At 31.3% G+C, this 16,451-nt stretch overlaps 1 protein-coding gene across 1 annotated transcript; it reads right to left on the bottom strand.

Moving 5' to 3' along the window:
- Window positions 1–4,622: 4,622 nt before the first annotated feature.
- LOC119666083 lies at window positions 4,623–6,511 on the bottom strand. The gene is made up of 2 exons (XM_038075358.1): window positions 6,073–6,511; window positions 4,623–6,028 (listed from the first exon to the last, which is right to left on the bottom strand). The coding sequence occupies exons 1-2, from the start codon at window positions 6,509–6,511 to the stop codon at window positions 4,623–4,625; spliced, it is 1,845 nt and encodes a 614-aa protein (XP_037931286.1).
- Window positions 6,512–16,451: the final 9,940 nt, after the last annotated feature.

Consider the following 16,451-nt stretch of genomic DNA (forward strand, 5'->3'; position numbering starts at 1 on the left):
TACGATCAAACCAAAATGTGTGATCAACGTTGGAATCAACTATTTGCAAGCACTGAACACTTGAATCCAGTACTTATGTTGATTCTATTTAAACAAGAAAACCACTGAGTACTTGAACCCAGAGATTTCGACGATTGTCCTAATTATCCTAGTCACTGAACACTTAAATCCAGTGAATAGGCGCTTATGTGACGTAAATTTAGCACTTGAACTAAATTTACAAAGCTAAAGAAATGAATCAATAACGAATGTGGCTTCGCATCAATTGAATTGTCAAAAATTGAATTGTGCCTTTTATTTAAAATTAATAATCAATGTACAACAAATAAATTAACTAAAATAACCTTGACCATGCATGCCAAACAATGAACCTGTTACAAACTGCAAGAGTGCAGTTTCTTGCAGACGAAATTTGACGCTTTTGTTTTCATGAGCAAACAAAGCGTATGACGTGCTTTTGGGCATTGCATAACACAAAATTATTTTTTACAACAAAATATATTTGAAATGAAATTATTACAACAAATTATTCATACAAAATAATACAAACAAATTATTTATACATAATAATATAATATAATATTTAACATTCTCCTTCGCGTAGAGGCTCATATTGTTGAACGGTTGTTGTTCAACAATATGAGCCTCTAGCTGTCAGGTAGTCAGTCCGACTATATGTTGATAACGAATTCTCGTGACTGCCGAGGTGGCATGGGTATAGGTGTCGTGCGGGTGACTTCTTCATCGGGTGAAACTTCAATTGGGTTTACAGGTTTTTTCTGCAATTTCTTCTTCATCATGATTATGATTAATATCAGACTTATAACAAGTGCTGCGTAAACTATGGTGAAGCTGTGGTACTTGTGTGACTGAAATTGATTCGGAAGATCATTTATCTGGTACGACTGCAAAACCTTCTGCAATACTGTGAGCTCTTTCAGCTGTTGATCGTATTGGTTGTCAGATGTAAGCATCTGATGTCTTTATAGGGGATTGTAGCCTTAATTCGGAGATTTTACCAAGACTACTATATGAATATCTTGACGTGCTTGCAATTATTTGTTGTCCTTGCACGGAAACGAAGTGGTGTTTAAGCACGCAGTCTGGGTCGATCGGTAATAAACCTGAACCTTTTAGATTTAGTGGTATGATTTTCTTATTACATAATGCAGTTGCTCGTGAAGATGTTGATGTCGCATAAATCCATTGATTTTTGTTATTCAATGGAATCCAGGTCAGAGTGTTGATAGTGTATTTCAACCGACAGTTTGATATTGTGTTGTTGTTGAATAGGTTGATCTCACACGCACATATTTCAGAACCAAAATTGTATCGTATGCGGACGTTGGCACAAAGAAATTCCCCTTCCTTTATGGTCTCACAAAGACTTAAATCGGATTTCATAAGAGGAAAATATTGATCATGATGCGTATTAATAGCCAACATAGAACTGCATGAGTCAATTACCGCCATAGAGTCATTTAACCAGTTCGGGATTGGAATTAGTTGAAACAATTCAAATCGTTCATGTTCAATTAAGGGTAATGTTATACTAAAAATTGTATGCTGCTGTGTGATTCCACCTTTAACCTTCATTAGTCTGTAAAGGGATATTAGCTCATCTTCTGGCATCGGTAATTTTAATGATGGTGATAAATGAAGTTTGATTTGATTGACTTCCTTTTGTAATTGTGTTGGTGTCAATAACAATGGATTGACTTTTCCATGATGAGTATCAGTTAGAGCATCTATAATGGCAGATTGTATCTTCTGTAGATTATGTGCTACCAGTGTTAGTTGAATGGCTTCTGCATTGAAAACTTGATTGAGCCGTACCTGATTAACCTCTCTATTTGTATCTTTTATGGAATTCATCAGTGCCTTTATTTCATTGTCAATGTGCTCAAAACCTTCTTGAACTGCGATTTTATCTTTCTTCATTATGTTGATTGTTGAATCGACAACCGATGTTTGATTCTTAAATAACGTCAATAATTGCATTTCATTTTGTTTCACTTCTGAAATTATATTTGACATTCCTTTGGCATATTCTGAGTCTAATACTCCAAATAGCGAATGTGCAATATTGCCTACAAGATCAATTGCTCCTCTTCTGGAGCGATGATCATGAAGTAATTTATCATCTAGTTGCAGTTCGGATTCAATATGTTTAAAGTGATTAATTGTACTCGCACATGATGCGTTTGGTTTTATTTGTTGACAAGCTTGATGTAGCGACGTTATTCCTGTGTTTAGAGCTGATGCTTCTATCCAATAAAGACTTAAGTCGTAATAAACTAATAGATTCCATTCAGTAATTGATATGGCAGCTATGCCCAGATTTTCCAAGTGAATAGCCAATTTCGATCCAAACCTTTTATTATCAATTGGAGACCCTATTACTATTGGCAATATCAGTAATAGTGTGAGTAATACAGAACAGTATAAGTTGGTCGGCAGTTTTTACGTTTTGTCTTGGGTTCTTCATACGACTCTTTTTTATCTACAATAATTACGTTGTAAGGAGGCATTTCGTGATCAGCTTCAGCCATTGTTGGTTGATCATCTGTATTAACAGGCAGTTAGAGCATACAGGCATTTTTAACTGGGAAACTAGGTTCCAACGTGACAATAACGTGTGTTTTTCTGGTTTTGATCGGCTGTCCACATGAGTTGTAAGAGCTTCTCCAATTAATAAGTGTCCTGGAGTTAATGCTATCAAATCAGTTGGATCATTAGACATTGGAGTCAATGGTCGTGAATTTAATATCGCTTCAATTTCCACCACCACTGTTTCGAGTTCTTCATACGTCAATGATGCTGTTGAAACGCTGCGTAGTAACAAATATTTTGCGGACTTCACGGATGCTTCCCATAAACCGCCAAAGTGTGAAGCCCTTGGTGGAACAAAATGAGAGTTTATTCCTGTAGTACTGCAAGCAGAGATTATTGCTTCTTGCCCTTCATTGGAATAAATGCTTTCCTCTAATTCTACTAACTGGTTTTTGGCGCATGGATGTACCGCCTTTGTGGCGAAACAACAAAAGACAGCAATATATGCCTTTGTTGGCTTTTTGCCCCTCACCTTGTAGTAGATCCAAAATAGTCCGCAATAGTCTACCCCAGCATTAATGAAGGGTCTTGCAGGAGTTATTCTTGATTCTGGTAGATTCCCCATAATTTGTTGGCATAGTTGCGGACGTGCTTTGTTGCATCGAATGCATCGCTGAACCGTTGCTCGGGCTGTTGATTTACCTTTAATCGGCCAAAACCGTTGCCATACTATACTCAATAGTGCCTGCGGGCCACAATGCTTGTTTTCTTCGTAGACCATCACGAATAATAATTTCGCCAATGGATCATTGTATGGGATCAGCATTGGGTGTTTAGAATCGTATGGTAATGATGAGGCTTCTAAGCGTCCTCCTGCTCTAAGAACATTTGCATTATCTATGAGATAAACTGCTGATTGAACTAGATTTATCAATATGGCCTTGTTTCTTCAGTTGTTTGATTTCTTCATGAAAATCATTACCCTGAATGTGACATATTATAGTGATTAATGCTGCTTCGAATTCGTTAGCACTAGGTGCTATATGTTATGTATGGCACGTGACTCCTTTGATATTCTTGTGTTGTTAATGAATCTAAGAACATATGCTACTATCCTTGGTAACGTCTTGAAAGAATTCTTGTGCTGAATTCTGTATATTAAATCTGCGTCATTGCATTGAGTTGCTACAGCATAACCTTTTTCTTCTCCAGATCAACTGGAACTTGTAATGATGATGAAAACATTGGTGGCCATACTTCTTGTCTTCCATGCAGAAAGAACGGTTATTAAAATCAAAGTGCACATGTTGACAATGCCTTTGCTGAAAATCCTCTTGATAACACATCAGCTGGGTTGTCCTTTAACCTAACATTAACCAACCAATTGTTTGAATTCTTGCCACGCTGTTAGCTACAAATGTTTGAAATGATGAGGACTGTGAATTCATCCAAGACAAAATAATTTCTGAATCAGTCCACAAAAATACTGGCTGGTCCTTTTCCTGAAGATCACTTTTGACTCTTGCTGAAAGTTCCGCTGCTAGGACTGCCACACATAACTCTAGTCGCGGTAATGTTTGTTTTCTGAGTGGTGCTACTCTTGACTTTGCACATAATAGTCGCATTATTATTCTACCGTCCTTTAAAATTGCTCTGACATATGCTGCAGCACCAAACGCCTTTTCAGATGCATCAGCAAAAATGTGTAGCTGTGTTGATGAGGGTACCTTGCCTCTGAAGATATGTCTTGCCACTTGAAGGTTTTCAAGAGTACTTATGTTTTCTCTAAATGTTGACCATGTTGTACGAAGATCTGTAGGAAGTGGTTCATCCCAAGATAATTTCAACTGCCATAAGTGTTGTATGAAAATCTTTGCTCTGACTATTACTGGAGCTAATAAACCAAGTGGGTCCAACAGTCTAGCTAAATCAGAACTAACGACTCTCTTCGTGATTATTCTTTCAGTAACCATTTTGACCTTAATTCCAAATAAATCCGCCTTGGGCAACCAAAATAATCCCAGCGTTTTGATTGACTCGTCATTATCATTAGTAAAATCTAGATTTACCTATTGATCATCTTGAGAAATGTTTTTCAAAAGTTGAGGATGGTTTGCGCTCCATTTCCGTAGATAAAAATGATGCTTCTTCAAAATATGGATTAGTTGTCTTTGAGCTTCAATAGCCGTAATTAAACTATCTGATCCACCGAACCCATCGCCAACGTAGAAATTGTCACATAGGATTTGAGCTCCTAATGGATAATTCACCTTATTTTCAAATGCTATCTTTTGCAGACATCTTGTTGCTAGGTAAGGAGCTGCTCGAGTCCCATATGTAATTGTGTTTAGCTGATAATAACGAATCGTTGAATTTGGACTGCTTCTGCAAATGAGAAGTTGATAGCGCCGATCTTCAGGATTTATCAAAACTTGACGATACATTTTCTCGATATCTGTGTGAACAAACCGTGGTCGCCTAAAACGAAGCGAAATTGAAAAGAGTTCACTTTGAACTGTCGGTCCGTTATACATTAAATCATTCAACGAGTGTCCAGATGTAGTTTTAGCTGATGCGTCAAACACCACTCGAAGTTTAGTAGTTGTACTATCTGGTTTTAGTACACAATGATGAGAAATGAAATATGTTGGAGTCAACATGGAATCCAGGTTTACTTCAGTCATGTAACCCAATCGCTCATACTCTTCCATAAACACATCATTTTTTGCTAGTCGTCGTTCAAGACTGATAAACCTTCTCCAAGCTGTTTCTTGAGATTCTCCTAACGTCAATGAGTTTTCCAGAAACGGCAACCTTACCACAAAACGTCCTTCTTTATTTGTACGAACGTTCTGAACACAATTAGATTCGCAAAATTTTTTTTCTTTGGATAATGTCCTTTCTGTTGTATTCACCTCATCCATTCGCCATAATCGTTCAATTGCATCTTCTAACGATGAATTATTATCAACAGCCTCCACCCCACCGCCAAAAACTGCACATAAAACTTTTGATGTATCTGTATTTGAAGCAACCATGCCACTGACAATCCAGCCAAGTGTAGAATTTTGCAAGACTGGATCCCCAGTAGCAAGCGTGATTTTACCCTTTTTTAACAGACTGAAATAGAACTCCGCACCGAGTAAAATATCAATTTTCCCTTGTTGGAAGAATGTTGGATCTGCTAAATGAATGCTGTTCGGGACCTTCCATTTGGAAATATCGTAGCTGGAACTTGGTTGAGGAGGAACTATGTTTGAAAGCACAAACGCTTCGACTTCTGTGGTGAACCTCGAGTTAAGGGATTGAAATTTGATGTTAACTCGCTGCGTTGAATTTTTATGCACCTTTCCTATACCTTCTATGTACAATAACGATTTTGATATATTGAGGCTTTTGACAAGACGCTCAGAGACTATGTTCACTTGCGAACCAGAGTCTAGTAATGCTCGGACTTCACTTGTATTTCCATTAGCTGCAGTTATTTTGACTCTTGCAGTTGGCAAAAAACATATTCACGATGACCTGTGGATGTGTTTGCTGTCGCTGTGGTAACTGCAGTATTGTACCCACTTGAAGTAGGTTGAATATTTTGTTCTGTTTGATTGTTAACTTCCAAATGTAGCAACGTGTTATGATTTCTATTACATTTGGTACAACTTCTTGATAAACATTTGTTTACCACATGATCATTTTTGAAACAGTTGAAACAGAGCTGTTGGTTTTTCACCCAATCCAATCGTTGAGATGGCGAAAATTGCAGGAATTTACGGCAATGGTACAGTGGGCGCCTGTCTACATTGCACAGTTTGCAATTGTTGTTTCCTTTGGGAATTGTTACAGCCGACGAAAATGATCTATTTCGGTCTGCTTTAGTTTTTATGGCCACTTTATCTTTATGTTCTACAACTTCCATCAGTTGATATTGTAGCTCTAAACAAGCTAAAAACTCTTGCATGTTTGTATCTCTTTTGGTTTTGCCAGAGATTGCTCATATCTAATAAGCATCTTCCGATCGAGTATTTTTATCAGTACCTGTAACAAAATTGGGTCCCAAAAAGTTGTTTGAACGCCAAGATTGTTCAGTGCTAATAGACACTCTTTCGTTGTGTCGTGTAAATTTTTAACCGCTGCTACGGTTGATGTGCCTGATGGCCCATCACTGACTGATGGCTGCTGAAATGACTGATTAATTTTTCAGCTTCACCAGTCACATGTGATTTCAAATACCACATTTTTTGAGCAGCTGGTAGTGGCTGTTTGTCTACCATTTGTGTAAACAAGTCAAAAAATTGCCTCCATTTTAAGTAATTCCCATTAAAACTTGGGATTGTTACCTTTGGAAATGGCAGTGAGGATCGCATATTTGTTTCTGCTACTGCTGCTAGTTTGTTTTGTAGTTGATCCAATTTTATGGACAGCTCTATCAAACATTGTTGTACCGAATCCTCAATTTGGTAATATTCATCTTGGTTAAATCCTGACGTTAGTGGATTTTCCAAACTTTCTCACAGTTCATCATGCAAACAACCCAGTTGGTTCCATTGTTGCATGATCGTGTTTGGAGTTTTTGCCAAATGAGCTACGAATGCCGAAACTTAACTGCTGAATGTTGATTGTTGACTGCTGCTAGTCCAGTGCTGCTCTCCGTTTCACGGGGTCACCAAAAATGTACGATCAAACCAAAATATGTGATCAACGTTGGAATCAACTATTTGCAAGTACTGAACACTTTAATCTAGTACTTATGTTGACTCTATCAAAAAAGAAAACCACTGAATACTTGAACTCAGAGATTTCGACGATTGTCCTAATTAACCTAGTCACTGAACACTTAAATCCAGTGAATAGGCACTTATGAGACGTAAATTTAGCACTTGAACTAAATTTACAAAGTTAATAGAATAAAGAAATGAATCAATAACGAATGTGGCTTCGCATCAATTGAATTGTCAAAAATTGAATTGTGCCTTTTATTTAAAAATTAATAATCAATTACAACAAATAAATTAACTAAAATAACCTTGATCATGCATGCCAAACAATGAACTTGTTACAAACTGCAAGAGTGCATTTTCTTGCAGACGAAATTTGTCGCTTTTGTTTATATGTACAAACAAAAGCGTATGACGTATTTTGGGCATTGCATTGACAAAGTTATTTTTTACAATAAAATGTATTTCAACCAAATTATTAAGACAAACAAATTATTTAATACAATATAAACAATTATTAAAAGTAAATTAATACAAACAAATAAATTTATACAATTTATTTACAATTCATAATATTTAACATCATATGTTGAAATATGTTAAGCAGTGCACACAACTAAACTTAAAACTATTTTTGTCATGCCTGTTTGTTAATCATTCAATTTGTAGTAATCAATATTTTAAAGGATTACACTGAAATTTTTCGAAGCCTATAGAGTTTTAAAGTTTATTGTGCGCAACATTGCGTTATTTCATTGCATGTGTTTTAATTTAAAAGCAAATAATCAATGCTGCAGGCCATTTCCACTAATCGCTATCGCTATAACTATAATCTCTTCGCTAAAATTCTTAAATAAGCGATTCGTTTATTTTAGGAGAATAAGCGATCATGTGATTCTGCTAACACAATCTCTTCACTAAATTTATCCGGCGATGTAGATAATGCAGAAATGCATTGAAATGTCAAAATAAAAACAAAAATTGTGAACAAATATCAGCTGTTGGAAATATAATTTAAATTTGAAATTTAAAAGCAGATACTGCAGCAAAAAATATTTAGACGTTGTGAAATTTAAATTAAAATTAAATCAATATAACCTTGGTATGTGGATTAGTTGAATAATGGACTATTTAATAAGAAAGATTTTTTTTTCTGGTGATATAAGAGATTCACAGAATCATTTACGTTTCAAAAGTAAATGTTTGCGAAATTCTGATGAGCGTTTTTTTGAAATATTTCGTCTTTCGAAATATTTATGTAAAATTTTTATGGCGGAAATAACTCCGTACATGAAATTTCGAGGGACATACGCTTACTTGTTGCTTTGCGGTTTTTTTGGTCGAGATAAGTTGATGTTTAATAATTGCAAAAAAAGTGAATCCATTGTTTTAATTTATGGGATGTTATCAGCGTTCTGTGGACCAAAGCTTTTTATTAAATGTTTGTTGCGTTTTGTTTTTAAGTCCACGAATTCCATTATAAATATCTGATAATTAAATAATAAATAAAATATATTAAATAATGTATGTGTAAATTTATTTATTTCACTGTTTCATATGCAATTCGTTTATTTTTGGTGCAGTTTCAAAAATTAAAAATAAAATATGAAAAATAAAATACATGCCTTTACATTTGCTGAATACCAAACACACATTCACTACAATACTGCCACAAAATTTTCGTAATATTAATAATTATTTTTTTTAATTTTAAGTTTAAATGCAAGTTTATTTCTATTACAATAAATTAATTAATTAATAATTATGAATATATACTAAATACGTACAAAATTATTGCTCAATTTGTTTAAAAAATAATATTTTCACTTTTAGCGACAGTAAAAACCTAACCGCCAAAAACAATCAAATTAGAAGAAATTTTAGTCGTTTTTAAAGAAATTTAGCGATTGCCAATTTAGCAGAATACGAAATTTGGCGATTTATCCAGAAAAATCAACTGTTTTTGAAAGTTGAGAAAATTAGCGAATAGAAATTAAGCGTAACCAGTTAGCAAAATCGCAAAAGTCGCTAAAATGCATTTGAAGAATTTTAGCTATTGAGTTTTAGCTATAGTGATTTGTGGAATCGGCCTGCTGATTTGTTTTATCAAAATATATGTCCACATACATTGTACTGTATGATATATAAACAAGTATAATAAAAACGTACTTTTATATTTGAAGCATTTATATTACATCAATTAATTACATTATAAATTTATTATTGAATGTACCGAATACTAATTTTATAATTTTCTGTCAAATCTTTGTTTTATTTTAAAACAACTAATTTCATATTAAGATATTTTATTTTATTCGTTTTAATTGCTTAGATAAGTTAACTTACGAATCAAACGTAACAATTGTGTCATTGTGTTTGGGCCTTAAATTTAGCTAATCCATTTCTTCATTTAATAACAATTTCTTTTAACATTATCGTGTTATTTAAATGTTTTAATAACATAGTCTTTAACGAAAAAGCTTTTTATTATTCTCGTAAAATCGTATTGTTTAAGAGAAATCATTAAAATAGTTTTTCTCACAAAAAAGCTAGTTCTATGGCTTCGCAGCTTTATAAATGCTTCTACTCTCTTTTCCTATTAGTTGCAAGTCCAATTTTGTTTAGTTGAACTCAAAGCAGCAAACGAACTGTAATATCGAAAATACGTCTACTTGTTTTGATGAATATTTAAGTTGTATAATTTTATTCACAAGCTTTTATACTATTAAATTTAATTTAAAAAATTCTGTACGCAGTATATTAATTAAAATGAACCAGTGTTTTTCTTAAAATATGAAAATCAAAACAAATGAATTTAAAAATTTATTGAAATTTACGTGTAACTTTGGCTCTGTCATCTTTTGCTTGCTCAAGTAAATTAAATGCAATAAAAATCAATTTGAAGTTCATTGTTTGTGATTTACGTATATTATAAAATGCTGGTGCAGCTATTTGTTCTTAAAGACTATAGGCTAAAAGTACACAAATACTTATAAAGATATTAGTATAAGTGACTACAAATACAAATTAGAATTGTTAGAGTGTGGATGAATTCATTTCAATTGGGATATTTAAAAATTATAAGATTTTCCTTAACGTTTTCTCGCCATTAACAATATCGAAAGAAGACACACATACTAGATTTGTATTTCTACTTTGTCTGCTGTAAATAACTCGAATGTATCAGCCTTTACTTGAAACTTTGTTTAATTTCAAACTTAGCTATAACACACTTCACTTGATATACAAGTATTTTTTTACTCCTGTGCAGTATTTGATGTGCTTCATCAGCATGCCAATATTTCCTAACACCGTCGATGTCGGTTTAACATATAAAAATTGAACAATTTACATAACGCTTGCGTTTTTATCTTGTCAAATAATGAAAATTACAAAAAAATTTTTACTTTGTGAATAAAATGAAACTTTTATATACATATGTGCACATTAATGTGCATCTCATTATATTCATCTAATTCAAAGGCGGTCACCAAAACGTATGATTGATATTATTTGTTGCTGGTGAACATTTAATTTTTAAAAATACAATTAAAAATATTTAAAACTCTTGCATTTAGAAATAACATTTCAATTACAAGATAATAATTATATTTTATACAGAAGATTTAAGTTTTTAACTGAAACTGCCAAATATATATTGTAAATACGGTTCTAGAGGCAACAAATGATATTTTAAAGGACAAAAGCGAAGATGGATTTATATATAAATAAAGTTATTTTCCTTTTAATTTGTATCTGCATAACACAAACAGGTAATTGCATTTAGAATACATTGTACGCAGGATTATACAATATAATAAACTTTTGTTAATTAATTACATTTGTGTTCTTACATTATATTTTAAAATGTATTACAAATTAAAGTTTTTAATTTAAGGATTATGATTCGTTGTACTGACTTGAATTTTAGACTATTATGGCCGTGTGCGAGTTCGAGTAAATTGAGGTAAAGTAAATTGAAAGTTCCTAGTGATTTTTTGCACAGCACTTATGTAAATATTTATTTATAGCACTTATTTATTATTTTTGGTTAAAAGTTTTCAAATTTACTTATTTATATATTAAACATCTTATAAAATTTTCGCAATGGTATCACCTAATTTACCCTACTCGAAATTCTGGTAAATACCAACACTCGCTGCCATACCGACATAATTTACTACTTCCCTCAATTTACCGTCAATTTACTCGAACTCGCACACGGCCTATATGTTAAATATTTCGCTGTCTTAAGTACAGCAGTTGATCATCAACATCCTTGAGTTTAAGACTCAACAAAATATCTATTTTATTACTATATATTCGAATAGTTCAAATACTTTGTGTGATATGCATGAAAAATTTGCAAGCTATCTTGTACTTTGATGACTTTGATGTATAAATAAATTTAAATGTATTTCTTTGTTGTTAGTTTTTATTTTAATTTTTTAGAATATTGATCAAAATCAGCCGGCGTGTCGGCAGGTATTTTATCAGATGTCAATAAGCGATAATCAACAAATAAATTTAGCTCTTGAGAGCTTTGGATATCATTAAATAATGTCTTCTTATTAAAGTAACTGTTATGTATGGTCAGCCCATGTCCTGCATATATAATAACTTCGGCGTTGCTTTTGATATAGAGAAATTTTTGACTTCATAATTGTAGACTGGTTCGGCTAACAGCAGCATCAGTTTGTCTGTAAGGTTAAATCCCAAATAGCGACAAGAACAACAACGTCTTTCGTCTTGTTGCATTTTAGTAGCCTTCTGAACATTTAGTATTGAAATGAATGTTAATCATTTAATCTCATAATTACTGTTTGATACATAAATGCACCAAGAAGATATAGATATCTCCTATATCATTAGATTTGTATTAAATTCATTGGCTACAGAAGTATTGTGGTATTTATGTTGAATTAAACAATATACCTCAGGATTAATTAATGTGTTTGAGAAAAAAAAATTATTTTGTCTATATTTTTTTAAATGTTGATTGTTTAATACTAGTTGTTTCAATTGATTTTTAGTTCTCAGTAAAGTAGATGACACATCATTTCAGTATTTTGTACAATATTTATTTTATTTATTTATTTACATATTTACTTAAATATTTTTATGGTTCTAAACAATTTCGCTGTAATTCCTCTAGCTAATAGCTAAGAATACTATCTGTTTTAACAGAGTATGATTTAATTAAACTATTTTTTTTTCTAATTCCTGTGTAGCTTATTTTTCTAAATCAAACCCGTGCATTTGATGTTACTATATGTTGAGTCAGTGCAGCCGGTTTTTATAATCCCATATTATTCGATTTTAAGGATCAAAATCTTTAAGGAATAAAATCTTTGTTGCAGTAAGAATGAGATTTAATCATTACATGCAGAAAGACTTTTTTTCGTCCTGTTTTCATTCTGTACGCATTTTGTTCAGCGGACAATTTATTATGAATGCAATTGCCGAAGATTGAATATCAGATAAAACAAATTTCTTGTTGTTTTCCAACATCTTCAGGAGTATCTAAAAGCTTTTTTATTATTATAAATAATTATAATTTTTTTACAATAAACAGTTATACAAATATAACTTTTTAATAATGCATAAATTTAGAGGATTTTGGAATAACAAAGAAAGAAAGGACAAGCACAAAAATTTTATTTAATTTTATTAATATTTGGCTGACCATACAACTCTGTTTCGAGTATTGCCAAGTAGTCATCATCAGTGGTCTTAGGAAATAATCGAATTTTATTTAGTTTGTAGTCCTTATGTAATTTGTTTGGACTGCAAATGTCAGACTTAGAACTGTCAAATTAGAAACAAGGACTAATCGTGCTTATCCACAAGTAGCCAAGGCTGCACAAACTTTCAACATGATATTCATCATCAGTGGTTCTAGGAAATAATATAATTTTAATTAGTTTATAGTCCGTATATAATTTGTTTGATGCCAAGTTCCAAGGTTAAGACCACTGATGATGAGTACTGGGTAATACTAGAAACAGCAGCTGAAACAGTATTGTCAGCTAAATTTCAATAAAATTTAATAAATTTTTGTGTTTGTCCTTTCTTTCTTTGTTATTCGAAAACCCATTAAAATTTAAGTATAAATTCTTTGTCATTATAAGAAAGCGTAGCTTTTTGAGCAACTCCAATACAAACTTTAATAATGTATAAAATTAAAACTGTGAACAAATAAATAACAACAACAATAGTAATAGTCAAGAATTCATTAATGAGTCTTAAAGTGTTTTAAATTAGTTAATTATATTATTTACCTCAACATTATATAATTTATCAAAAAAATATATGTGTAACATTACTTTTCATTGTAAAAAAATTATAAACATTAAATAATAAAAAAATCTCTTAGATACCCTTGAAGATGTTGGAAAAAAAACTAAAGAAACGCCGGATGGAAAAATGAAGTAAATTAAAGTTGATTTGCATCCTATTTATAAGACCAGCGTAGCCTAAGTAAAAAATATGATTTATAAAAACCTTTTATGTTTATTATTATCAATCTCTTTAGAAGAAATTCAATAGAATTAAAGATTTTACCAATATATTGAATTATGCGTTTATATGTTTACTAGCTGAGCCGGTATATATTGCCTCACCTTTCATTTAACTTCGACTTTAATAACTAAATTAAAAATATGTACTTTTATTAAATACGTGTCTATATTTAATTTTGAAGTTTAATAAGAGATTATTTTAATTAAAGCATAACAAAAAAAATTATTTAATACTGTAAATGGAATTTGTACATTGTTTTTGAATTCGTATAATTTGTGAAAGGACGATATGAAATTTCTGGTCCATGAATCCATCTATAACAACGGTCTAAAAATAATTGATTTCATTGAGGCACGAAACATGGAATCGTTGCACTCGATTCCACCTTTTTTACCTTTATAAGGCTATATGGTTCTTTCCTGATCAATAGGCATGACGTCTAGTTGTTTCGTTCGTAATTGATTTAAGTATCGACTTGTACTACTATACTGCCGCAGCAATCTTTAAATGTGGGTGTCGAGTACACCCAACAATAATCATTTCTTTACAAAGAAACAATTAAAAACTGTTTATCCGCGATTACGGGCATATAAGTTAAACATTCTTTTTGTTAATTTAGAAAAATTTGATGTTGCTTCTTCGGAGGCTGAAGCAGGAGAGACCGAGCACACTTTTGCGAAGTTGGGAGCTACCGAAGCCAAACGGGACTTTTCCAGACAAACAAGTGGATGTCCCGTTTGGTAGCAACCATGCGTTCGAACAATATCGCATGATTGCTCCGTTAATGAAACTAAGCACAGGGCCGGATTTTGGGGTACGCGGGAGTTAACTCCTCCCTTACTAATTTCAAACGTCCTCGTTTGGGCCCCTGTACCTAGTTTCACACACCGCATCCGCACTCCACTCCGCAAAAAAGAACCCGACACTCTCACTTAAAGCTACCATTTTTTATTGAATTAAAAACTTACTTAAATTTATTCATAAAATATAATTATAATATTAGATAATTAATTTATTGTTTAATTTACAATTTTTTTTTCAATTTAATTTTTTTAAAAAACTTACTTAAATTTATTCATAAAATATAATTATAATATTAAATAATTAATTTATTGTTTAATTTACAATTTTTTTTCAATATAATTTTTTAAAAAACTTACTTAAATTTATTCATAAAATATAATTATAATATTAAATAATTAATTTATAATTTTTTTTTCAATTTAATTTTTAAAAAACTTACTTAAATTTATTTATAAAATATAATTATAATATTAAGTAATTAATTTATTGTTTAACTTATAATTTTTTTTTTTTTTTTAATTTAATTTCAATAAAATTTTTTTTTTTATTACATTTTTTTCTACAATTTGTTTATTTAGTAAAGAATGAAATATGAATAAAGGATTAAAAAATTTTTTTTTTTATTACATTTTTTCATACAATTATTTTTATTTAGTAAAGAATTAAATACTGTTTTCTTTATTCTTACTTATTATTCACTCAATCATTATTTGATTTAGTTGTAAAGTATTATTTACCATTAATTAGAATTCATTTACCACCGTTACTCTTTTTTCTTCTTCTCTTCTCTCATAAACTATCGGCTCAGAAAAACTTGTAAAACAAAAACTATTAAATTTTTTTAGTAAATTTTCTTAAACAGCGCTATGCACTCTATAATAAATAATTACGTAGTTAATAAGGAATAAAGGAAAAGAATAATTATTGCATTTTGTGCCAATATTATTATAATAACTATCAATATTCTACTTTTTGGCAGCGCTATGCGCTTTATTATAAGTTAAGTAAAATTTTGATAGATTTACATTTTAATTTATAAAGTTAACTCATTATATTATTAGAGTAATTATTAATACTAGGGTCGCCAGTGGTCGAAATTCGACCAATAGAAAATACAATTTATTTATTTTAATAGTATTTAAATTTTATTGATGAATTTGATTAAAATATGAACAAAATCTAAAGAAAGTTGTACAATTTAAAAACAATTTAAAAAATAAATTAAAATTTATAATTTCATCTCGTGCAAAATTATTTGTTGTGTTTCTGGTTTTGGCTTAATTCTTCCTTGTATCATCAATCCAATCAAATCGTTTAATTTAAATTTGTCGTCATATGTGACCACATATGCACCTGCGAAAGAAGTAAATAATTAGTATAAAATATTGATGAATTGTTTGAATGAAATACCGATAAAGTTTCGAACTGATGCTCCATTTTGAAATCTTTTCAACAAATAAATTATCTTAACATCTGCTCCGTACATTTGTTCTTCAGGTGATATCGGAAAGTTATCAGTATAGGAATCAGCAATTTTGTAGAACAGCACCTTCTTCTGAAGAAATTCGAAATTCTGACGCAATTTATTGCGTTCATCCTTCAATTTTCTTTAATACCTTAAATAATAAAATAATTAAAAAAAAAAAACAAAAAAAAATCCTTCGATTTTCAATTGATCGCGTTTATTCTTTATTGAATCCATAATTTCGACAATGCGACTTTGCACAACATCTCGCTCCCGTGTTAATTATCAAACAAATTCCTATACTCTGCCATCACGAAATCAAACACCCTTTCATCATTAGCCAAATGACGTTGTCCACCTTCATTACTGACATAAAATTTAAGCCCGTCAAA

The sequence above is a fragment of the Teleopsis dalmanni genome, chromosome 1 (assembly GCF_002237135.1).
Source record: "Teleopsis dalmanni isolate 2A chromosome 1, ASM223713v2, whole genome shotgun sequence".
Lineage (NCBI taxonomy): Eukaryota > Metazoa > Arthropoda > Insecta > Diptera > Diopsidae > Teleopsis > Teleopsis dalmanni.